General features: G+C 40.8%; 3 protein-coding genes across 4 annotated transcripts in view; 1 reads left to right on the forward strand and 2 right to left on the reverse strand.

Annotated features, from left to right (window-relative positions):
- Positions 1 to 701, reverse strand: part of atp6v1h (ATPase H+ transporting V1 subunit H) — a 23,121-nt gene extending 22,420 nt beyond the window's left edge. The window contains exon 1 of the mRNA XM_085803951.1: positions 648 to 701. The gene's annotated coding sequence lies outside the window, so the exon portion shown is untranslated. The remainder of the gene's footprint in view (positions 1 to 647) is intronic.
- On the forward strand, positions 695 to 15,131 carry rgs20 (regulator of G protein signaling 20). The gene is made up of 6 exons (XM_085803954.1): positions 695 to 767; positions 2,726 to 3,026; positions 9,918 to 10,084; positions 11,141 to 11,215; positions 11,311 to 11,545; positions 12,522 to 15,131. Exons 2-6 carry the CDS (start codon positions 2,838 to 2,840, stop codon positions 12,708 to 12,710), a joined length of 855 nt encoding a protein of 284 aa, XP_085660080.1. The 5' UTR covers positions 695 to 767; positions 2,726 to 2,837; the 3' UTR covers positions 12,711 to 15,131.
- Positions 15,132 to 16,606: 1,475 nt separating this feature from the next.
- tcea1 (transcription elongation factor A (SII), 1) lies at positions 16,607 to 22,625 on the reverse strand. 2 transcript variants are annotated; one of them, XM_085805469.1, is made up of 10 exons: positions 22,423 to 22,625; positions 20,992 to 21,054; positions 20,801 to 20,906; positions 19,774 to 19,876; positions 19,475 to 19,620; positions 19,297 to 19,353; positions 18,931 to 19,085; positions 18,570 to 18,716; positions 17,457 to 17,528; positions 16,607 to 17,037 (listed from the first exon to the last, which is right to left on the reverse strand). In XM_085805469.1, exons 1-10 carry the CDS (start codon positions 22,495 to 22,497, stop codon positions 17,029 to 17,031), a joined length of 933 nt encoding a protein of 310 aa, XP_085661595.1. In that variant the 5' UTR covers positions 22,498 to 22,625; the 3' UTR covers positions 16,607 to 17,028. The 2 variants fall into 2 exon arrangements, with proteins under 2 accessions (XP_085661595.1, XP_085661594.1); XM_085805468.1 differs by having other exon boundaries at positions 19,475 to 19,623.
- Positions 22,626 to 25,615: the final 2,990 nt, after the last annotated feature.

Raw genomic sequence — 25,615 nt, forward strand, 5'->3', positions numbered from 1 at the left:
ATAGCTCTCCATAACAAATTACTGATTGATTTGCCCAGACAATAGTTAAAGTTAATTTTACAGTAGCCTACATGGCACTGGAGCTAACTGGACTGGCTACAAGAGCTACCAGGAAGGAAGCCACGTAGAGACCATTCAGGTTTAATTTTTAAGACTAATGCTATGTACCTTGGCGTGTGATATTAATAAACACCCTACTTTTCGTTTTTAAGGTTTAATTCTGCCTTTGGCTGGTCCAAGCTCACAGCGCTAGCATCAGGTCATGCTAGCTAGCTACCCAGGTCCAACCAATGTCACGACTTAGGATGGGAACTCCGAGATAAAACAACACAGTATACACACATATTACAGGCTATTAACCTGTATTAAGGCGGTGGCTAAATGTACGGCACACAAACAGAAATGCCTAGTTATAACGTTGTCAGGGATACAGACAGAGCCGTTTAGCTGAGCAAAATAAGCTGAGGATGCTAAACGGAGTTAGCATGTGCTAACACAGCTTCTCGTCCGTTTCAAAAAGGACGACCGCTACAAAGACGATGGCATTTTCACAACAACATAATTCGGCATTAAAACAATAAACATATATACGTTTTATGCACGTTAACATATTTGATAAGACGTGAACATCACATGAATGTACTCACCCTCCTGCACTAAACAGCTGAGCGACTACAACACGACGTCACGTTCTATCATGTGACAACGGGTCAGTCACGTGCTCTGCAGCAGTGATGCAGCCGAGGAGGATCACATGCTTTTAAATGGTAATGTTTAAACACCACAGTGCCTTTTTAACATCAATTTGATAATTATGAAATTATGAATAAGAAAACTGTGATGCTTGATTTTAATAGGATTACTCAGGATGAGCTATTTTATAGAGTTTGTTTGTTACTTTCCCTGTTATTTGTTTTGAGTTAGGCTACTTTGGATCACTTTCATTATTAGCTTGTTTTATTTTGATAATATCCTCTTTTGTTGGAAATCAGTTTCTCTGCAGTCTATATTATTGGCTTATAAGTAAGGCAAGTTAGTATGGTTATGATTAATCATGTTATGTGCACATTAGGTAGCCTGTTATGCATATAGCTACTTTATGTAGACTGGTTCAGCCATTGTTTTGTTTTGTTTTTTTACCAGCAGAGGCAGCAGCAGCAGGTTTGTTTTCTTTGTTTGCCTGCTTGTTTGGAAAATAAATCATAAATAAAGCGTAATGGTATTGTCAAGACATTAAGTCCTATCACCTATAACCACAAACCCACAGTGCATCAGTGGCCTTTTCATTTATTTGATCTGAAGTTTGTTTGAGGACAAACAACCACTTCACATACAAAGTAATGCAATTTAATTGATGAAACTACTACTGTGTGTAACTGTGTGTACTGTGTGTAACTTAAAAGTTCTCCACCACGATCCACTAGAGCAATCAAATGCTACTTACATTTGGGCTTCCTGCATCGGTAATAATAACCAAATGGCATATTGAATAGCATAATAATATAATACGATTAAAAATGGCCAGTTCTTATTTTATCTACTCTCTAAACATGGTGGAAATGCACTGCTGTAATGCATAATAGTAATTAACATAATCAAATAATCATATTCATGATAATAACAATCATGTTAGATAGTAATGATGAATGAACTGTAGAATACACTTATGTGACTGACTGACTGACTGACTGACTCATGTAGATGCACAAGGAATACATTTTTTTTTTTAAAAAGGACATTATAAAAGGAGCTGTGATATTACAAAAAAAGATAAGAGTCTCCAGATATAATGAGTTTGAGTAAATTGCTACTGATGTGGCTTTCTGAGATGCTCAAGCAGTGAGTTGATGTAATAACTGAGGAACTCTATACTCCCTTGTTGTCTTTTAAATCATTTACAAACTGCCCAAAATGCAAAAAATGAAGGTTGCCACCCACAATGAAATGTGAAACTGATGCAACCAAAGTGGACTGTGTGTGTCTACTCTTTGCCAAAGCAAGGAGAGAAGCAGACAAAGTTATTACAGTGACTTCCTATCTGCCGATAATATTTCTGACATCGTGAGGGTCAAGAAAATGAGAATACACCTCACATGACATGAGCCAATCAATCACAATCAGCTCTGTTATCACTTGATATTGTGCTTTAACTTTGTGGCTTTGTGAGGATGACTGAAGGCTAAAGTCAGTTGATTGCTCACATTGAGGAGCTTTGATCAGCGTTTATCCTTGTGAATCTGTAATGAGTGGCACGACCGAGCACAACATGTTAGCAGCTCCTCGCTATCAGACTCCGAACAGAGCCGCCGAAGCAACACAGGAGCCAAGTGTGTGTCTGTGTTAATGATTCAAAGTGTCCACTGTGGCCATATGTTTCCTCTACAAAGACCATTTACCAATGTGTTTTAATCCTTTGTATTACATGGGAATTCATCAAGAAGCATATATAATTACAAACGAATCCACGCCTGTCACTCGTCTTCCTCTCCGTCCATCTCACTCAGACACTAAGACCTCCTGGCTTAATCTGGCCTAAGCTGGTGAGACAGTAAAGCACAGAGGAATCAGGATTGCATCCAGTGGGAACATTGTCCTAATCCCCTTCTGCCCTCTCCTTTGTGAACACTCTTCTGTTTGTCAGGGTCACTGATGCTTTTTTTTTTGTCCTCCCTCTCTCTCTGTGTCTCTCTCCCTCTCACACTCTCTCTGTCACGATGTGCTTCAGAAGAGACGCAGGGAAAACATAAGAAGAAAGGAGCGAGGAGTGCGTGGATTTCTGACGATGATCTCAAACGGACTTGAGCCTCACATGGCGAGTGAGGCCTCGTGGTCGGAGCATGCCATATGCTAGAGCGGTGAGACAGTGGGAGATCAGGCCCACGTCTGCTCTGCGGGGGATCAGGCGCACCAGGGCCCTGATGTGGCAGCGGATACGGGGACTGGTCCGGGCCTGCCACGGGGGTGCCGGGTACTCCGTGAACTACAATGACGCGGACCGAGAGGAGCAGGAGATGGTGTGCCTTGAGGTATGAAAGTGTGGTGGGTTTTGCCACATGAGGAATTGTTATTGTTGATGGCCGCCCCTTAATTATCACAAACCTGTCTCTAATCATCTAAGTATCAATGTGAAACTAATTTTCATCAAGCAAATATTGTCAAAAAAGACCCCAGACATTCGTATAAGGCTACAACTCTACTTATGACTGTATTTTAGATATCTTTAGATGCCGTGTTGCACTTACAGTACAAAATAACTCTAAGTGTTGCTAAGATTACTCATTCTGACATCCGACCAACTTTAAGTAGCAATGCAACTTGCAAGTCACTACATTATTATACATTATTAATTGAATGCACTAAATGAAACAGCCCTAATACTGTCTACTCCTGTTGTTGTTATTGCAACCAGATTGCTCTTGTCTGAGTGCCAGCAGCCCCATCTTGCTTTTTTTCCAAACCTCTATTTAGGGAAGTACTTCCTGTCTGAACGAGGCTTAAGAAGATTAAAAGAAGAAGATGGTGTGTCTTGAAATAGTGTAAAACCCGTCATTAGAAATGATTAGAAATCCATGCAAAGTTATATAGTTGGTGGCACAGACAGTCAAAACCTATATGATGGTGGTATTTATGCGCAATGTAATATTGAATGAGAAACAAGAATACTAATGGTTTCTAAAAATAGCCTGAGGATGTGATTCCGGAGTTTGGCAGCATGCAGAATCCTGGTAAAGGGATAAATAAAGATTTCCGTGGGCTTTCTGTAGTAAGGAGAACTGTGTTACTATTCACAGAGGTGGAAGGGATTGTAAAAGAGCCACGAGGACACAGGACACTTCAAGAAGTGAGTGGGAGGACAGGAGACGTTTGAATCATTAACATATAGGACATTAGCCCGAGTTGTTACTCAGCCATGTGTCTCAGAGGCTTGTTGTGGCTTGTTGACCTCCAACCAAACTATGATACATTGGGAAACTGAGCTTAAATGACTGGATGGAAAGAACTGCTGTGTGAGAACATGCCTATGTGGACGCTAATGTCCAATGTGGAATGACCTACTGTTTAGGTTTAGGTCCATGAAGGTACATATTAAACATTCCAGACAGCAGGGGTTGTGTACAGTAATAGCAGGTAACACACAGGTGTGCTTGATTATACTAACGAAGGCCCTGCAGGTCTACACAGGTGTTTTCACTTATCTGTCTGATTAGACCACTGCATTTGAAGGCACTTTGCCTTCACTCTGAATTGCAAGGTCTGAATAAGGAGCTGGGAATAATGTTACATCTGAGTTGACCTGAGTTGGTGACTGACTGAAGCCTGAATAGCATCCATATTGTTAGCATTATTAGCCCACTGTACTAACTATCCCACAACTACACACTATGCAATAGTTTGCAGGTGAAAGCAACATAACAACATGTCTACAGGTAGAAGTTGCACAATACTGTCAGTACGAAAGCTAAGTGGCTAATAAACAGAGTAATGTAGGCATACAAGCTTTAAATCACTATAAAAAAGCAAAGAAAAACTCCAAGGCACTCTCTTGAGTAAATAAAATGCCTTTAATTAATCTGGCATTGCCACAATCACATGTTGAAAATAATTAGCTACAACGCGTTTTAGCATCAAGCCTTCATCAGGAAGTAAAACAGACCATTCAGAAACACCTAGGTCTTTTGTCTTGGTGTTCAACCAATGACAAGCTTCCAGGTGTGGTCGCCAACCAACTCCTGCAGAAGGGGCTTGGTCATCACCCACCCCACAGGTAACAAAGCTGAAAAGCTGAATAAATCACTGTTGATGCACATCTTCGATTGCAAGCTCCACTGCTGCTCTTTTTTTTTTGCAGCTTCGAGTCGATTTGGGGTTCAAGTTAAAATGTTATGGTGGTAGTAACATGTAGAGGATGTACAAGGATCAAAGGTGAACAGTAGTGTCAGGAGAAAGTTTGGGAGCTGCTCGTATAGATGTCCATCCATATACACCCAGCCTATTAACCTAACGTACTGTACATGTTTTTCGACTGTGGGAGGAAGCCAGGGAACTGGGAGAGAGCCCACACAGGCACTGAGAGAACATGAAAACAGAAAAGCCTGGTTTGAACCCAGAACCTTCATAGCTTTACTTATGTTTTGTCTTAATATTTTTGGGACAATGTTATGCCTTTATTTAAGAAAAAATGACAGACAATGAGGGGAGAGAGAAGATGGAAATCAACATGCAGCTGGCTAAAATACAAACAAGAAATATTGTAGTGGCTCAAACCCTTAGGCTGCCCCCTTTTCTTTCTTTGTAGTATTTTATAGTTTAGCCTTTATTGTCACACAGGGGAGAGCTGAGAGAAAGGGAACAAATAAAAAGGAATGAGATACAACAAATGTCTTCAGCCAGACTCAGTTTAGGGTTGTTGTTATTGTGATTAAATCTTTGGTGCTTCAGAGCTCCAGGCCACCCAATAGATGCCTTTACCCTCTATTTACCATCTATTTTAGATCCAACTGGACTGAAACCCAGCACTTTTATGTGTTCACTCATCTGACACATTGATGCAAAGCTACAAAAATGTCTGTGGTTTTAAACAGAGCTGTGACTTGTGGTGACATTATGTTGTATGGAGACCTGTCCCCTAGAGTTGTGCTGATGATGTGATGTTGAAGTAAAAAAAAGAAGTAAAAAACAAAACAAAAGAGCCATTGTCTGTGTAACTTGGTTATAGGAGGAATACTACACTGATTGTGGTTTAATAAATTGAGCGTAACCTTTACAGTACAAAGATCAACTTGATCAGCACACCTGGGGGGGGGGGGGGCAGAGAGAAATTCATTACAGAATAATAATGTCAGCAGGAAATAGAAATCTAATAGAGAGAAGATGATGTTTCCAATATTCAGTCGCCACCTCTATCCGTCGCTGGCTGTGACTGGACAAACCCCCAAATCTTCACCTTCAAAACGCTCCGGGAGCTCTGGAGGTGTTAGTTAGTGTCAGCATCGCCTCTCCAGTGCTTCTCTGCACGTTGAGCTCCGCTGATTGAATCTGTGGTTAATTCCATCTTCCTCAAAGCTTCACAATGATCTGAATCGCCTTAACCACTCATTGAAAAGATTTTTATTTCATCCTCGTCGCCCGGCTCTGTCCTATTCTCTCCTGTGACCTTGTGTGTTCAGAATCCCTCCTCCACTTCAGGTTTGTGCTCTGAGAGAGAAATAGGCTGCATGCACGCTCATCAAACCACAGCAGCAGAAAGTATCATTCGTTGCTTGCATGTGTATGTATCAATCTCACATGGCTATTTGTGGGACTGTGTTGCGTAACATGAACGCAAGGGAAGGTGTTAAATGAAGTGTTGTGGAGAAAGTCACATGCTCATATCTCTGGGGGGAATAAAGATGTGTGGATGCTCAGGGCACAACCCGGTTAAGCACGACCAGAGAGTAGTTCATCGAGTAGTTCATGGACGGGGAAGGAATCTGTTATTCGCCCCTTGTTTTTTTTTTGTTGAGATTACAGCACAGATGAATGCTTATTGTCCTGAAATGGATCCATTGCTTTTATTATAGTACCAAATCTGTGAGAACAGTTCCCCACTGAGTCTTGTATTTCTGCTGCTCAGGTTTTTCCACTCTTCTTATTACAATGCAGTATTGGCGAGATTGATATCCATCATCCAGAACATCTTAACTGACAATGTGACCTAGACAGGCAACAGCACAAATGTGTCGGTGTAAATTAAGTAGATAAGAATAGGCAGCTATCGAGTGCAGAGTGCCACCTGCTGTTTACATATAGCAAAGAAACAATGTGCACCCAAAACTAAAGGGTTAATAATATAATTTGATAGATTACATTGAAGGATATGTGCGGAGATGCTTATGTTATTACCTCTGGCTTGATTCTGTGTCAAATAGCAATTACACTGGAGTGGTCATGCAAGAAAGTGCCTGGAGTCAAATTAAAGAGATAACATTGTAAGTATGGTCATGACTTAAAGAAAAAAGAAAAAAAAAAGAAATCTGAAATTTGATTTTTATCAATTGGTGTTTTGTCACACACACACATGGAGGATATCATGATAGTGCTGTAGTTCGAGCTCACCTTCAGATGGCAGTGTTGTCCTCTGCATCATTACTGGTTGCAGGCCTGTACTGTAGATTAAGTCACATAAGAGCCTAGAAATCATGTGTGAAATACAAAGAGGAGAGGCACTTATATGATTTGACTTGATGTACTAGTTTATTAAACAGAGGCAATACAGGAGATGTCACTCAGGCTAAACAAGATGTCCAAGCGAATGCGGTCCACGGTCCCTCTTTTTGGTTCACCTTCACCAATTCAGGACAGAACAACCATGTTAGAAACACCACAATGTGCCAGTGTGTTTATGTGTGGCATCTATTCGTGACATTCATTGATTGTTCACAAAGTGAGGGGGCAGTTTTGTTGCTCTTTGAGGGGGCAGATCAAGCCCGAAATCTCAGATGAAAGGCGAGGACTTATAAAATGATTTAACACTGGTTGTAAAAGTCATGGTAGTCAAACAGCTGCAGCCTCTGAGCTGCTGCTGCTGCTGCTGCTGTTTCAGCACCATAGACAGCGACTCAATGTGAAAGGCTCACTCACTGATGGTGGAGGTTTGTAGTTTATTTTACTGGTAATATTTATGTGTCTCATAAAAAATAAAAAATAAAAGAAATCTATCTGTTAGAGTTGAATTAATGGCTGTAGTGTGAAAAGAGCTCTGGTTGACTTAGGGCTTTTCCCCCTCCTGTTTTTAATCGGAGTGTGTGTGTGTGTGTGTGTGTTTCCCCTCCTTTTTTAATACACAAATGGTCATGCAGACACCCTCGCGTGGACAGTCTCCTTTCCACGGTGTCTCACGCAAATACGGAGGCAGGAGCGGACCTGCACAATAAACCTGTGCCATACTGTCGGGGGTTTACACTCTTCACTGAGCTACTACGAGTTGGGAGAGAAGACGCATGCGTACTGACTTGAAGCAGCCGGTCGGGAAAAAAAGCCTTATGTGCCATCGGATGTAATCAAGGCAAAGAATTACCTCTTCTCGCTGTGCATACATGGTGAAATTGTAAGTACTTGTAGCAAAGCGATGTATCGTTGCACGGATGTTTGGTGATCGGAGCGTTTGAGGCCGTCTTTTTTTTTTTTTCCAGGCATTTAAAAAAAAAAAAAGGGCATGTCACTATCTTGCTGTACAGTGGGCTTTTAACAGATCTAGGCAGTGTCTTTTCGGTGGTTGTCCAGGGCGATGAAGCTCTGTGGTTCTTCATGGTGGCACTTTCCATTGATGTGATGTGCGAGTTGCTAATGCAATGGTCTCTTGCTTGTTAAATCGCTCAGAAAGCATCACGTCCCCCCTCTTGTGTCGTTCCTGTTGTGTTTTTGTGCCTGTGTGTGTGTGAATATGTATAGGCTATATACTGCCGTGAGAGAATTGCGGCTTTATTTGTTGTTATCATGATTTATCCTTTGAATGGATACGACCACCCCACCCCCCATTTCATCGTCTATGGCTGTTGAGTCAAGCCATAGCGTAGGGTAGGACTGCAATTGTGTCGAGCTTTGAAAGCACCCGACACCTTAACGCGTAAAATATGCCATTTGGCACGACGCACCAGATCTGCAGCCGAAGCCAGCTCCGGATCTGAGGAGGGGGGGGAACCGCGCGCGGATCCATTTTAGAAATGACCAAATGGTATTGTATTCACTGAGAGAGAGGCTGTGATAGAGCGATGCTGCGGTTATAGATTTGCAAGCTGCGCCTTCAGCCACCCCCCTCCTCCTCCTCTTCCTCCTCCTCCCTCCCTTCCTCCCATGTACCAAATCTTCTGACATTTTTTCTCTCTCTCTCTCTCTCTCTCTCTCTCCAAAGCATCGTTTTCTTGTGTCAGGTATAGTAGCCGGATGATGCCGTGAGTTTGAAGCGACAGCTTTGTTACATAAATGATCTGACAGGATTTGGCAGTGTCTGACCTGGTGATGACACATTTGTTAAAATCAGACAAGAAGTCATTCTGTGAGCACAGCCTGTCTGTGCTCTATAGGCCTGCAAACCTTCACGGGCATTCTGTTGAATAAACGCTAGAGAGCTCAAGTCTCAATTAAACCACAGTAATGTCTCATGAGCATCATCAGTGTAGCCAATAACAGCAAGACAGTCTGACACTTGAAAAGCACAAATCCTTTAAAAAAAAAAAAAAAAAAGAAGAAGAAGAAAAGACTATATTCACATTATTTGCAATCTAATTTATTGCTCCACTTGGGCCCAGGGAGATTTGTGAATCATTTAATGCACAGCTGTGCCACTGAGGCATTTACAAATGATATTTAAAATTTTGGAAAATGGATATTAAACCCATGGTCACATGCAGTTAGGCTATATAAGGGATCAAAGGCCAGTTTGAGATTAGATGAAGTGAAATGTCATTCACTGGAGCATGTTTGGCAGCAGTAAAAACAAAATCAGCAAATTATGCCTCCATACTTTCCCCCCGAACAGAGCGAACAGCATTCCTTCACCGTGCGGCCTCTGGGCATGCCAGCACATGCTCCGGACAGAGACCAGCAGCTCTTCACTTCCTGCATGTATAACAAACACATAGGTGTCAACTGCTGAGAGTGATTCGAATGAATCCAACCAATCTGTATTAATGTGGATTATGATTGTGGTGCTGGTAAAAAAATCAGATGCACAGCTGTCCGGATTTCACACTGCTGCTCAGTCTGAGTACAGGACACTGAGTGCTTGCCCGCACCATCTCCATTGCACTGGCACTGATTTATATCCTACAACTGCAGCTAAATAGATTTTCTTACAACAAGACAGAATCTCGGTTAACCATTCCTGACATCAAAACAGTGAACTCAGTGCCTCCCTGTCCTCTCTCCTCTGTCTATAGCCCATGGGATCAGAGCGGATGGAGATGCGAAAGAGGCAGATGTCGGTGCAGCAGGAGTCGGCAGCGGGGGGAACTGCACCGGCCCAGCAGGGCCAGCCGGGCCAGGCCAACCCACGGGGCTCAAATGCATGTTGCTTCTGCTGGTGCTGCTGCTGTAGCTGTTCCTGGTAGGTCTTCCCCCACCCCAGAACTAGCTCGTCGTGGCCCAGCATGGCTGACATTAGTGCACACAGGAGAGCACAGCCTGAACTAGTGTGTCTCCGCAAGCAGGCTCCAGCTTGTGTCTTATGCTCTTGATATTTTTGCATGTGGTCTGTCAGCTGGTGCCTTTATTACAGTGTAAAACCTACTTAAACAACATATTTTGTTATCTGCTGTGAATGTGAGCTCTTGAAATATCTGCAGCGGAGGATGAAATCAAAACGAATCAGAATTTAAATGTGAGAAAGCTCTGTTTTGTTCCAAATAACTGTCTTGAATTTGATTCATGAACACAGACATAGAGCTAAACAAAGATAACAAGCTAAACAAATATAAGCAACTTGCAACACACAGCTGTTAGACACTGGCAACAGCTGCACAATTTGTAATGAATATAGATCACCATTTACTACAAGAACAATATCAAACTAAAATATCTTTTTATAGCTGCAATTAATTATTATTTTCCTGATTAATTATTCTTTTTTTCCCCATTCTCTCACTTCCTCAGTCTATAAAATGGTGGAATTTGGTTAAAAGTTTCCATTCCAGTTTGTCACAGTTGAAAATGATGTTTTTAGATGTCTCCTCTTGTCCAACCAGCAGTCTAAACCTGAAATATTCAGTTTAAACAGGTATAAAATAGAGGAAGTAAGGAAATCTTTATATACGAGAGGCTGAAAAAGAGCTTTTTAAAAAAAAGTTAGCCTACTTAGAAATAAAGTGAGTGAATCAACTAATCGATTAATTATGCAGGAGTGTATTATCTGATACAGGAGTGTATTATCGCTAGCCAAGCTTTACATTAATGAAATATTCAGATCATTTTGCTGAAAATACCACCGTAACAATTAATCGATTATTTAAAAAAAAAAAAAGCACTTGCTGATTGATTTCCTGTCTGTGAGATAATCAATTAGTTGACTAATCTGTTCTATATGGGATATGACAATTGCACAAAGTTTATGTTTAGGATCAGATTTGTAAACTCGTTTCTGGTGTGTTTTCTGTATCAACATTAGGAATGAAGACCGGGATGATAGGAACCGAAAGGCATCTTATGACGTCAAGGAAGGGACCTCAGACTGTGAAGACTGGTCAGTTAAATCCACTTCATAAGAACGTGTCATCTATCTAAGACTTTTTATTTCCTAAATGTCACTCACTTCCATATTATTGTCCTCCTCTGCAGTCCTAAACCCACGTTGGAGGATGTGCGCTCGTGGGGGCAGTCGTTTGACAAACTGATGTGCTGCCCCGCGGGGAGGAACTCCTTCAGACAGTTTCTTCGCACCGAGTTCAGCGAGGAGAACATGCTCTTCTGGTTGGCCTGCGAGGAGTTCTGCAAAGAGACCAATAAGAGCGCGATAGAGGAGAAGGCCCGGGTCATCTACGAGGACTACGTCTCCATCCTCTCGCCAAAAGAGGTTTGACAGCCCACGTCCATTATCTCCTACCTCATGATGTCTGACAAATGTTGAAGGAAATATGTGTAATTAAGTCTCTAGTGGGAGTTAAATGAAGCTGTAGCCACGAATCTGTTAGCCTAGCTTAGCATAAAGACTAGACAGCTAACTTGGCTCTGTTCACAGGTGGCAGAATTAGTCTCACAGCTCCATTACAGCTCACTAACGAACTACTGTAACATGTAAAGTGTAAAAATGACAATAGAAATAGAAAGAGCCTGAAATCTGCCTTTAAATGGCTATTTTTTATAGCCTGGCTAACACCAGACCTCATCTCAATGTAGATTGAGATTTGGTCTGGGAACCACCTGTTCATTTTTTCATATTTGAGGCGTGGCTTACGAAAGCCCAGAGTTTATTGGGTGCTACGAATGTCTATCAAGGCGTCTGTACATAGCTTATAGTCAGTCGTATCAATCATACCCGATGACGTATGAGCGACAGAAATCTGATGAGGAAAAAAACGCTAAACGTTGCTCTTTTTTCATAATAAACTTGCGGTCTAAACTACTTAAAACTCTTTCTAACGCTGCATCAAAAGGTAAAGCGCCTGCAGCCATGTTGGATCGACAAGCTGTGTCGTCATCGTCTTGCTGCCCCCTCCCCCATTCAGTGATTGGCTCCCTCGTTGAGGGAAAAATTGGGTCCATGGTTTCCAGGCTGACTTAGAGCGAATAAAATCGCGCGCAAGGCAGCATGGGTATACCCAGGCTATGGTTTTTAGCCTTTAGTTTTCATAAACAAAATGTAACATTTTATCTTTTGAGCTGTGCTAGGTGAATTTTTATTATTGCCACACTTGCTGTTTCTCACAGTTCCCATTTATTTTTTGCTAAACTATGCTAAGATAACCAAGTATGGCTTCATGTTTAGTGTTCAGGCACAACACAACGCATACACCCCGTTCTTGCTAAAGTCTAATTCTGTTGACTCCCAGGTGAGCCTCGACTCCCGTGTGCGTGAGACGATCAATAGGAACATGCTGGAGCCCACCTCGCACACGTTCGACGAAGCCCAGCTGCAGATCTACACACTAATGCAAAGAGACTCGTATCCACGCTACATGAACTCCGCAGCCTACAAAAACCTGCTCAACACCCTGTCGGAGCAGTCCCCTGAATCTTAGGGTGGTGATGACCTGTGATATTTTAACTCTCTTTATTCCCCCCTCCCTCCCCCCCCAAATCCTTCCCCCCCTTTTTAAAACATTTTTACTTTGTATGTTCAGTGTAGGATTACATGAACCGGGCCTCCAGCCTGGCCCCTCCCAGGGATCTCAGCTCTATTGTGATCTGCACCTGACCGAAGACACTCAGGTCTCAAAAATCTCCCGAGGGCTTGACATCACAAGTACTGCTACAGATCAACATAGCAAAACACTCCAAAGGAATATAAATACATTTTGTTTCTGATTTCTTTTTCTTTTTTTTTTCTTTTGATAGAAATCTATTTTATTTGTGTTCAGAGTTTTTTATGGTCTGTTGTTTTTTGTATGATTGTTTGGGGGGAAATGATTCCTACTGTAGACTATATATTTATGAGTTTGTAAATAGTAAAAAAAAAAAATGGAATTGTGGGTATTTTATGTGGAAACGCCTGGTTCTATTTACTGCGTATGAAAATCAAAGCTCAAGTCAAAGGCTACGTGTTAGCTCTACTTGCAGGCAGCTTTGTGGGGTACTGTATGATACGACTTTATTTTCACCCTGTTTTGTTACCTAACCTCACACTTTGGTACCTGTGACAACGACTTGGCAACTCCAGTTCACGGAGAACCTGTGTGTAATTGAAACTACTGTAAGTGTGGTTAAAGTGACAAAGTGGCAGTAACTCTTGTCACAGTGTGCAATTTGTTTCCTTAAGAAACTCAAATCAATAATAATGAAAGGGTGTTTTAACTTTCTTTACTCAATCGTAACCACTGAAGATTGCCTGATAAAAACACTTCTGAGATATTTTTTATTCAAGTGCTGCTCATTGCAGACCTCATAGTTTTAACTTAGTTTTACCAGTGTGACATAAAAACTATAGTAATTATATTTACCAGATAAAGTATTTTTTATTTATTGATATCTATTGCCAATACCGAAGAACCAACAAGTATAAATTATATTTAAGTTCTACGGGAAAGAAACTATACTCTGTAAAGTCACTGTCAGGAAATGTAAAAAGATTTGGGTAACGCTACATTTTACAGGTCTCTTGTTTCCGAGTAACTGTTCAGGAAGTTTCCTGGAAAGTAATTTGGTACTAAATATGTAGATCAACATTTCAGGAAATATACGTACATGTTTTTTTTGTTTGTTTGTTTTAATGAGAGTTAGCTGAGAAGATTTATACCAATCCCATTTCTGTACGATAAATATGAAACCACAGAGAGCAGCTGGTTAGCTTAGCTTAGCTGAAAATCTGCAAAATCTGAAATGTAAAAAAAAAAGTGCTGTTTTCATCAGGCAGACACTCCCGCCAAAAAAATATAGCCCTTACACTGATTGGTAATTTGAATTATACCAGTGTACCAACTAAATTGTTCCTATTTTAGCAATAAATACAACCAAATTACATTTCCAGAGGACTTAATGTAAATCGTTCAGACATGAGAGACCAGTAAAAGGATGCGTTACCGAAATTTGCGTGAGACTGACATTGTTCAACGGCAGGCTGAACCATCCTGGTAGTTTTTTTGACATAAGAGTCATGGTGTTCGTAAAAAGCCGATCGATTGGAACTGACACGGGGGGTCAGGCCAGGTTAGCAGCAACACCAAAGCTACCACGTAAAAACTGTGTGTGTATACGTTTATCGCGAGCGTTTCCATTGACTAAAATTGGAGTTGCCAAGTGTTAAAAACTTTTATGTATTCTGATAGTTTTAGTTGAATTACTTTGTTGCCTCACAAACATGTCACTCAAAGACAAGATCCTCACATGGGGAAGTGCCTTGACATTCAATTTTATGACATCTTTCTCATGGGCAACGGTTGTTTTCAGACTCTTGCCATAAGGGTGGTTACTGGAGCACGGAGCCAGTTTACTGGAAATTTGTCCCTCTCATTGGCAAAAATTATCGCATGTGTTTTGTCTTGATTACTTTAGTCACGACTACATCGGTCCATTTTGGTAGCGTTGGAGGATGATGAAAACACATGTCTTTATATTTGCGGAGGACAAAGATCAGTGGATGGGGGGGGCTGGTTGATCTGAACTTCTTGCCAACCTGTGTGCTTCACGGTGGGACTTCTACTTGTCTTAGAGTTAACTTTAACTTACTATGTGCAATTTGAGCTGATGGATACACCGCGCAGATCAACCTCAAAACACAATCTAAGCCAATGGTTTGGAGTGATGCCTATAAATGTTGTTTCTTCTTCTGTTTACTATATGAAATGTGTTATTTTGCGCTGAGTTTACTGAAGAATACATTTTTAAAAACAAATAATGTGAATGTTTACAGTATATGGTTTAGGTTTTTTTTTTCTGCTACTCTCCAAGAAAAATAATGACTTGTGGGCATTTTGATTAAGATAAAATAAAGCACAATAATTTTATCGACTCTGGAATGATTTGATCACTGAACCACAACACTTAACAAATAACATATACTTAAATACTTAGCTACCTTGCTTGGTATATACAGCTACATTACAAAATGACTGATTGATGAGGATTTTAGCCATGTGTTCAGAGCAGGATGGTATAGCTTTTCAATCAGAGACTGATCAGGTGAATCCAGTTGAAGGATATTATCAGTTTAGTGTGAGTGCACAGGTGAGGGGTTAACGATGTTTAATATGGTAGAGGAGGGACGTCTGAATGAGAAGTGAAGGCACTCTGTTAAATTATTCACAGGACCTACAGTGAGGCTTTTAAAACCAAACTTGAAAGAAAAAAAAGCTGCACATTTGAGCTTCAGGTGTATTATGTTGTAAATTATTCTGTGGCATTTTACTCAATGGGCTTGACCCAAGATCAAACTCAAGAGTATGTCACAGTCCAATCAAGTTGATATTTCATTAGAATAGTGGCAATATTTCCTTATATAATAAATATTTCCTTACGTGGTTGCTGTAAGGAAAGGATGCTGATTGTTTAAGTGTTACCACTTCAATTTTTGAAAGAGTCAGGAAGAAAATATGCTATATTCATGAAAAAAACGTTGAATTCACACTTTTATAAACACAGCGCGAGGGCTTGGAGGTTGAGTCAATGCCAAATTAATCTATATGAGCAAATGTAGCACATGGTACTGTAAATCAGTCATGTGCATTTAAAGCAAAAAAAAATTTGGATTTGGGATTTTTTTTAGAGATATTGGGTAAATTATTCAGTAAATTGTAATCTAAAAAAATTAATTATTAAGGATAAAGTAAAGTTTTGTTCATCCCCTTAGTGGAAATCATTTTGCAGCCTCAATGTTTGTTATCCAGATAAAGAAATGATGTTTAAGATGGGTTGATGGGATTAGCGTCCTTTGAAAGAGGGACAACTTACTAATCAATAAGAAGCCGAACCTCATTAGATAATAAACAGTATTAGGGAGAGTACAGTTGGAAATACATGTTGTGCACAAAATCTCAATGTCGCTCTGGATTAGGAGATACGAGTTGGCGTTCTGGTGTAGCCGTCCTACAATTCAGTGAATAAGCGCCGTTAGTCACTGTCACTGGCCTGGGTGTAATTTGTGTGGAGGTAAAGCAGGACAACAGCTCATGAACACAGAGTGGCTGCACCTGGCAATTAAAAAAAAAAAAAAAAACCTTGAGGAAATGGAAACAATTGTGCATCTTCCCTGGTTCAGCCACTGACATCATCCTTTCCCTCGACAGAATGATATGCATACATCTGCATTCACTTTGATGTGATGAATATTCCACCAATAACAAACGTATACTCATCAACCAACACACACACACACACACACACACACACCTTTGTCCTCTCAGATCCTTGATTGCATTAGTATAATGTTAAAGATCCACGCAGCCAGATGAGACTGAAGGCACATCACACTGTGGGAGACAACTAATGAAAAGCACTTCTATTTAATCAAATGGATTACATTTTATTGGTAAATTAAATAAAACAATGCAATGTTGTGAGGGGAAAGCAAAACAACATCTTTCAAAGTGTTAAAACTACATATAAAAAATGCAGATAAAAGAGAATGAGACATGATCGCATATATCTGACAGTGAGAAACAACTAATAACAATAGTAAAAGATTTTTTTCGGGGGGTGGGTGGGACTCTGGGGCGGTGGGGAACGGACAATGAGATCAATCTATGAACAGGATATTTACTCAAAACGGTAACCGCAGTGGCCTCTTTGTATGGCATGTTGTGCACCATATACCACAGAATAAAAAGCTCCAATCAGTTGCTGATAGACAGAACCTGGTCCAGGAAACTTTGCTACTTGTCAGCGCCGTGGATGATGCCTGCAGATTCAGCAGAACTGGGACACACACAGAAAAGCAAAATTAGTGTCAAAATAATGTGGTATCCACTTTTATAACGACTAGCAAATAGCTAGAAAAGAACTGTCCATATCAACAAAGACTGACCACACATTATTTACAAGACGTTACTCTGGAGGTCGCACTGGTTGAATTAATGGCATGAATAAAAACTGAAAACATATAGTTTACAGTTGACAGTTGTCTGAATATCAACCTACGAATTTGGATTCAATTATGTGTGTGCAAGATATACTATGTAGGAGGCAAGTAACAATTATTTTCCTTATTGTTTAACAAATCAAAATATTGAACATGTTAAAATTCATTTGATAAAATTGTAATTTATAAAACATATTAAAGTAGTCCCAGAGATCTAACACAGAGGAAAAGAGGGTTGTGAAGTTAACCAACATACCTTCCATCTATTTCCGCATTCATTGCAGAAGACAAACGTGGTCATTGGCTCATCAGCACTGCGAGTTTGAACCTGGGATTGATTTTAAAAAAGGGGGGAAAAGCACATACACATCAGTACGATGTCAACCTGAAGTCTAATCTGAATCACCATCACTAATTAACTAAGAGTACAGGGCACCAATTTTCACCTCACTTGTTGATCACACTGGTGTGGAAGTATTAAAAACGTTCACACTAGGGATGTCACAATTACTTGTTTTCACAATTAATCGTGGTATTAAACGCCACAATTAATTAATCGTAAAGATTCCTAAATACCGTTACTTTCCCAAAAAGATGATGTCGGAACCTTATCGGCAGATGTGTGCAAAAATGAAGGTAAATGCACAGATACTGGTCCATTTAACGTAACATTGAATTGTTAGGAATTTAAATGTTAGCGTGTCATTTCCAATTTAAAAAAAGCAAAAAAAAAAACAAAAACGATTAAAATAAACGCAAACATTTGGTATAGATAACAATTTATGATCTGAATATTTCAAACACTTCCCCTGGAGGATTAAGAATTGGTCATATATTAATAGATACTTAAATATTCTGTGTAAACAATGAGTAATGTTATTATATTTTGACTATATTTGATTTTACACATTCATAGTGTTGTCAAATGAATTAGTGCATAATAATCGTGATAATCGTAGTACTGTGATTATTTCTGACAATAATGGTACCAAGAAAATTTATAATCGTGACATCACTAGTTCACACGTGAACAATCAACCACATCATCCATAAAGACTTCTACTGGGGATGCACATGATTAACTGTTAAACCTTTAACTGATAACAAGACCGATTAATACTATCGGTTCTTTTTTTTTATTTTATTAGGTCCTTATGTCGTCAACTCATGGGGGTGTGTCGACACGTGCAGACTTCCACGTGCCTTCAGTCATATTTCGCAGCAAAAAGTTACACAGGAGGACTGACAGTAATGATGCAGCGCAGTCCCCATGAGGGAAGACCAGATATACAGAATAAATGAAGCCTACACGGACATAGATGTGCATCATCTGTAACAACGACACTGCTAAAAAAAAAGTGGCCTTTACCTGTGTGTAGGTGCAGCATTTGCCCTTGCACTTGCCACAGGTGAATAGATCAGTCTGAGTGCCTCCGGTGGTGGCCATCTGGTGGTCCCTGACAGCTTCTTTGGTCAAGTTCTTCCTCATTTCCTTCAGCTCATCGCTGGCCATTTCCTACAGAAGAATACCAATAAAGGTGCATTCCAGTAAACACATAGAATAACTACAGTCACAGTGTATTGTCAAGTTACAGCAACATGGTGGTCAAAGACGAAATTCCAAGAGAAACTGAAGAAAAGTTGTGTGCAGTCATCCAGTACAGATGTGGAATATGAGTATTACAGGCTTAGTGCTATGGTCTAAGACTGAGCCATCATCAGCAACACACCTCTGCCGTCATCTTAGCCATCCGCTCAGGGGTTACACTCCCACATAACACAGTCCTCCTTAAATTAGGGTTCTTCACATCCTTCAGATTTGAGATCCGGCTCCGCACGCGATTCTTGTATTTCATGTCTGTGTTCTTAAACTCTTGGAAGATGCGTGATGGCAAGTCAAGGAATCTGCTTTCAACAACATATTCATCACTTATTTATTTACAGTATGGCGTAAAACTACACGGTTAAATCCAGGTTCTGGATGCATCAGCGTTAAAACATTAAGTGATTAACTCATTTATAAACTGAAAATCAATCCATGAGGGACAAAAAAAAAGAGTGAACATTCTCACATTTCTATCCAATGCAAAGGATATATTCCTCAATCTGTGCTCCAAGTTCGTCACAATCAGCACCAATAGCAATATGGTCATCTGTCAAGAGAGCGGACAGACAGAAAATGTTAGATAACTTTAAATAAATCAAGCTGAACACGACCACCACAAACACACGATACATCAAGAATTTATTTAGATACAATGATGGAAAGATTACCTCCTGTCTGCATAGCGTTGGACAGCATTTCTCTGCACTTGATCCTGATAGAATCAGAGGTGCCGGGGGCACGAGGAAAGGTGTTGATTAACGAGTTGGCTGTGACCTCAGTGGGCTCACTCTTGCTGCTGGAGTTACTGCTGGAGCTGCTACAGAGGCAATGAGAGAAGTTACATCAGTTACCGAAGCAAAAAATGTGTAGAAAATGTATCCACAGCCATATGCAATTGGAAAAATGACTTGTCTTGACGATCAGTATGAGCAAATGTATCACAAATATCAGAGCTTTGCTTTGTTACCTTTCTTCTTTTGCCTCTGGGCTTCCCTCTGAGGGAGAAACAACAGGTGTTGTTTGCTCTTTCCTCTTCTCATCTGAAGGTTTATCTCCACCTCCAGGCTCATCTAAGGCACAGATGATATGAAACAAGTTAGAAAGAAAATCACACAAGTGCGAAGGATTCAAGTAAAGGCCAACTTGAAAGTAAGTAAAATCAATATTCTTCTATGCTGGACAGCTGAATCTCTCTGCATGAATAAAAAAAAAACTGCCTTGCAGCTTTCCTTTAATAGTTTCTGCAATGTTTTGCTGTGTTGTTCAGTGTTTCTTGGCGATAACTTCTGGGGTGACAGTGGCTCAGGAGGTAGAGCAAGTCATCCAACAACGGTGGGTGGTTCGTATCCCGCTCCATCCCAATCGCGGCTGTTGTGTCCTTGGGCAAGACGCCTTACCCACCTTGCCTCGTGCAAATGTGTATGAATGTTTGGTGGTGGTCAGAGGGGCGACCGCACCGTACCAGTTTCGCTTTTACTGTGCATTACTGTCATGCATGCACGCTTCTCTGTGTGTGTGTGAACGCCAATAACGGAGAAACGGCGCTATGCGGAGATTAATGTATAGGAACGATACTGCGTTGGTCGAGCCAAAAGTCGAAATCTATTCGTGGCGGACGTAATTCATTTGTGGCGAGCTGTCACGAATAAATGAATGTGTGGGAAACACTGAGATGTTTTTCAAGATTATTTTATGTAATTTCAACGTGCAACGTTGCAGCCTCAATTGATAGGCAGTGCAAACTGATGGAAAACATCAGGGAGATGAAGTATGAAGATGGGTGTCACATTTTCAGAAATTCCAATATAGTTTGAGTACACACCGTGTTACAATAAGCAAATGGTTTACCTTGGCTTGGGCTCAGCCATTAGACTACATGAACAAAACCTTAATTGTCTCCGATATGATTGTGCACAACAGCATAGATAAACTAATGTATTATCAGAAAACAATACTTCAAACATATCTACACACATTTAGGAGGTGATAATTACCCAAAAGCTTCTTCCATGATTTGATCAAGGACTTCGCTAGAGATGTCACCTCGTCGTCTGTGCTCTGCTTACGGATGGCGTTAACGGACATTCCAATTCTGGTTGACTGTGGGGAGACGTTGCGTCAGCGTTTCAGGGATTGAGAGTGTACGTGTTGACAAGGAGCCATGAGAACGAATGAGCAAAGATACCTGAAGGAGCTCCAGAGTCATGGGGATGCTGCGCAGCTCCTTCAGCAGGTCCAAAGCCCCTACCTGCAGAGGAAGAGGAAGGCATGTTCAGAACTACAGCATCTCACACAGGACATTTAACCACTCCGTCATCATGGCTGGATCTCACCGCAGTGGATTTGCAATCCTGAGTGATGCAAAGTGATTGTTACCGCCCCACAAACATCATCATTTGCTGCCTTCCCTTACATTTCATGATATTTAAATTGAATAACTGGCATGTTAGCATGACCCTTTTCAAGTAAATGCTGTCTTATATGTGCTTTATATGGTTTGTGTATATTAATATGAATTGTATTTTGTTTTTAGTGGCAATGGTAACTTATTTTCTTAAGTGTCATATGGACAATGTGTCTGAAATAAGGATTATACATAATAATGACTAATTACACTTAATCAAATGTGTCATTATAAGCTTCATTGAACTCAACAGGTCAGTTTTCATTGATCTGACATTTAGCATACCTAAAGATTCATCGAGAAATTAATCAGCAGATGTATTGCAGGGCTCCAGACTAACTTTTTTTTATATATATTAGGTGCACAGTGGCCCCTAACTTAAAATTTTAGACTTGCACAGCAAATATTCACATTTCCTTTTCATTCATGATCCTCACACACATTGGCCTGCTGCAACCTCTAATGCCAGATACCGCCCCTTCCACGTTTTAACAGTGTTAAAAACAAAACAAAAAACAGCTAATTTACTGGTTGCACATGGTCAAGTAGATTAAAAATATTAATTGCACTCTGTCAAATTTTAGGGGTGAAATGCCCCCCATTTAGTCTGGAGCCCTGTATTGATGATCAGCCGTGTTGCATTACTTTACCTGTGGTGCAGTTAACGTCCAAGCCCCATGATTAGCAAGCTAATTAGCCGCTTGCTTGCTTGCTTGCTTTCAAAACCCCAAACACAACTTAAACCAGAGAGAGATGGATTTGATTGCTGTATCTTTCGAAACGGCAAAACACAGCAATATGCAGCAACTTAATTTAAGTTATCCCAAATTAAGACAGCATCCCCCACAGAGCTACTAGCAGCCAAGGACTTACTGTCTATCTGCTGCTGCTGCTGCTATGTGGCTAGCAGCTTAGCAACACAGAGCTGCCGTTGACATAAACAGACAGGAGAGCTAGCCGTTTGCTGTTAGCTCTGTAGTCATAATAACCACACGTTTGCTTCCCCGTGACGCTTTTTGTTATTGTTTAGGTTAACTGTGGATTTCACAGTTAAAAAAAAACATAAATACTTCTGTGTAACGACGCACTGTTGAGGAGCCGGCTATGCTATGGGGTCAACTAGCTCTACAGTCGGCAGCAGCAGCAGCAGCTAACCGCGTCGTTAGCCTCGCAGCGGCTGAGCAGGTAAACATTCATTCTCCTTCTTCTCACCCCGTTTTTCTTCTGCGCCATTTTATCCATCTTCTTCGCAATTCTGATGATCTCCTCTTCCTCCTTTTTGCCCATGTTGATTGATCTTGATGAGATTCCCCCGAAAAAAAAAAAAAAAACTAACTGGGAGGGAGCGAGCTGAGGGAAAGACAAGTTGCGCGACAAAGACCACGCTAACTGGAGAGAAGGCGGAGGCGGCGTCTGCTAGCTGCTACTACGAGGCGGCGGCGGCGGCGGCAGCGGCGGACCGGGACCGCACAGAGAGCCGCCGCTGTGTGGAGTGTGTACCAGACCCAGCCCGTCGATGCACGATCAATGGATTCAGGAGGAGTTAATCGAGACGGAACTGAACTCACGATTCCGCTCTGGAAGCTGTCAAAGTAATGAGAGCTCGTCAATGAGACACTGACTTTTTTTTTTTTTACTCAGAGCACAGTGGCCCTTAACTTTAAATTTTAGGAGCGCAAGCAGAAAATTTAGGGGCACACACTGTAAATTGACTTGCAAATTCAAATTTCATTTTCATTCATGATCCTCTGTAAAGACAGATCACAGATTCTTTGAGTCGCCCCTTTTACGTTTCACCAGTGTTAAAAGAAAAACCCAGCAAATTTACTGATTGCACACATGTGCAAGTAGCCTAAATGAAAATTTTACTTGCACACTCTCAAATTTGCCCCGATTTAAGGGCAGCCATTTCTGGAGCCCTGAGTAGCCTATAGCCTACATTTAGATCAGGGGTGTCAAACTCATTTTCAGGGGCCACACACAGTGCAATTTGAACTCAAGTGCGCTGGACTAATAAAATAATAGTAGCCTATAGTTATAATTTCCTATAAATAGCCTAACAAGAACTCTAAACTTTTCCCTTTGTTTTAGTGCAAAGTAGGCCTACAAGATGTTTACAGTTTATGAACTATCCGTTTACAAAACAAACCTGAAATTTCTTGAGAAAAATAAATAAAATGATTATGCCTCTTCTGTCTTCTGTGTCCTTTCATTTTCACACTTGGAAAATTCATCCCAGTGGCCAAACTGGACCCTCTGGTGGGCCAGTCTTGGTCCGTGGGCCATATGTTTGACACCCCTGATTTAGATCTATCATCCAGGGCCGTTGCTGGAAATTCTGGGGCCCCTGAAAAATACTGAAGTGGGCCCTAAATTTTTTTATTTATTTCAACCCAGAGTCAGCCCAAGACATAGGCTAAGTGAACTAAACACCTGCTTAGGGCCCCTTGACCCACTAGGGGGCCCCTAAGAGCAATTATGAATGGTGAATGTGGCTGCAATCATATAACGCAAATAACAGTGGCTAATAATAGCTTTGTGTGGAGTCAAGTGACAGATAATAGTATATAGGTTAGTCATAGAAAGAGTAGGCTATTGGGGGGTCTGTGTGGGCCCTACTGAGCCTGACTGTGGAGAGACATTGTGTCGTGCCCTGGGCCTTCATGCACGGAGAGATCGCCACCATCCCGGCCAGAGACATTAAAGACGTACAGAAATGGCCGTTTGTCCTGTTTGTCGCGCCGAGTTTCCACGAGTTGCAGCACAAGTTTACCCGAGTAAGGAAAACAAATTTGATTGGTCGTTGTCGAGAGGACGGGATATTAAATGCTTGGGGCGAGACCGAGCTCGGTGTGTGTGTGTTGACTTAGACATTTGATTGACGGATGACAGATCCAATATCAGTGGCTGATGAATTGTGCGCAGGGTGACGTATAATTTGTGCGCCTGCATTATCCAATGTGGAGAAAAAATACCACACTTTCATCCCGGATTTACTCGAAAATAGAATTTTGCACAAAGTTTGGGCTACATCGTCTGATAGATGAGTTATTACACTAATGTTAAGACCCATAGTGGAATCAAATTCAATTTTCTTTTCTGTACAGCTTTAAAGTCAAAAAGGAGGACCCTTAAAAAAACACATTTTCTCCTTTTAAAATTTTTTTTAAAAGGAGACAGGCCCCTAGAAGTGTCATCACCGTTCCCCCCTATGCAACAGCCCTGATAACATCTAGATATAAATGTATGTTGTTGTTTTTTTCTAGTATGCGAAACCATGTGTCCTGCGACCAAACAAAGCCTGCATTTAAGCAGTATGGCTCCCTGTCATTAGATAGCGCCAAAGTGCCACCTGCTTCTCTGCTGGAGGTCAACAATGGACTGACAACCATAGGAAGTTTTAAGTGCTGATTGATTGATTGATCATTGAAATCGATCAACTGAACATTAAATGGAAACTTTATTAATTCATTGAATCTTAATCATTCAACGTCTTGAATATCCCAGATATCCACTGATTCACATTTCTCACATGTGATTATTTTTTTTGTAAAAGCTTAATGATTCTTTCCCACCCACTTTCAGCTGTAGAGCTGAGATGATTCAGTTACTGTAATTGACTGACAGAAATGAATCAGTGAATAGCCATTTACTTGCCCTCTCAAGCAAATGTGATCGTAAAATTAATTTCTTTGGGTTATGGACTGTTTTTCAGACAAAACTAGCTGGAGACATAACCTGGGCCTTGGGCATAGTGTTTTCCAGATGTAGCCTATTGTTACTCTTCAGAGATTCTCAAGTTTAGAATCACTAAGACAAACGGTAATCAATTTTTCAGTTCATTGGTTGGTCTATAATCGGAGAACTGGAAATATGGCATTCAGATGCCGTTTTCCCTGCAACCCTTATTAGAGAAACTTGAAAAAAAAGAATATATTTTCAGACAATCCTCAAGGTTTTTGCTTGAACATTCATAGTGTCAGTGGTGGTGTGGGGACTGATGACATATGTAAAAAGATTAGTTTTGCTGTCAATGTATTATTCATTGTAATTAGCAGTTACTGAAAGAGCATCTGTCTTGTTCAGGAAGCCTTTGGATGCACTCTGGCTTTTGATGAGGTCTTGACTGTGGTGCAGATCAAACCTGTGCCCTTTGTGTAACAGGATCTCGGGCACGACGAGGGTACACTGTAGATCTCATGCTGCATTTCTGTGGCACTGATTGACTCACTAATTTGGATCTTGCTAATCCAAACAGCTTAGCATGTGACATTACCACCTAGTGACTGAAGGTTAGGCAATCACTGCAAACGACTTGAATTATTTAAAAGAGCAAACACGTACTATGTTGTTAATAACACTATATAAAATATGTAGAAGTAATAGCCTAATAAAGGTCAAATGC

This window comes from Trachurus japonicus, chromosome 17 (genome assembly GCF_045865225.1).
Source record: "Trachurus japonicus isolate A0001 chromosome 17, Traja_1.0".
NCBI classification, from domain to species: Eukaryota; Metazoa; Chordata; class Actinopteri; order Carangiformes; family Carangidae; genus Trachurus; species Trachurus japonicus.

Excerpts from the sequence above, each read along its gene's own strand:
- rgs20 (XM_085803954.1), top strand. The coding sequence starts at position 2,838 with ATGCCATATGCTAGAGCGGTGAGACAGTGGGAGATCAGGCCCACGTCT. Across the intron at positions 10,085-11,140 it reads TGCTGCTGTAGCTGTTCCTG|GAATGAAGACCGGGATGATA; the intron begins GTAGGTCTTCCC and ends TATCAACATTAG. Across the intron at positions 11,546-12,521 it reads CCATCCTCTCGCCAAAAGAG|GTGAGCCTCGACTCCCGTGT; the intron begins GTTTGACAGCCC and ends GTTGACTCCCAG.
- tcea1 (XM_085805468.1), bottom strand. The coding sequence starts at position 22,497 with ATGGGCAAAAAGGAGGAAGAGGAGATCATCAGAATTGCGAAGAAGATG. Across the intron at positions 19,877-20,800 it reads ATCATGGAAGAAGCTTTTGG|ATGAGCCTGGAGGTGGAGAT; the intron begins GTAATTATCACC and ends TCTGTGCCTTAG. Across the intron at positions 17,529-18,569 it reads AATGCTGCACCTACACACAG|GTTCAAACTCGCAGTGCTGA; the intron begins GTAAAGGCCACT and ends AATCAATCCCAG.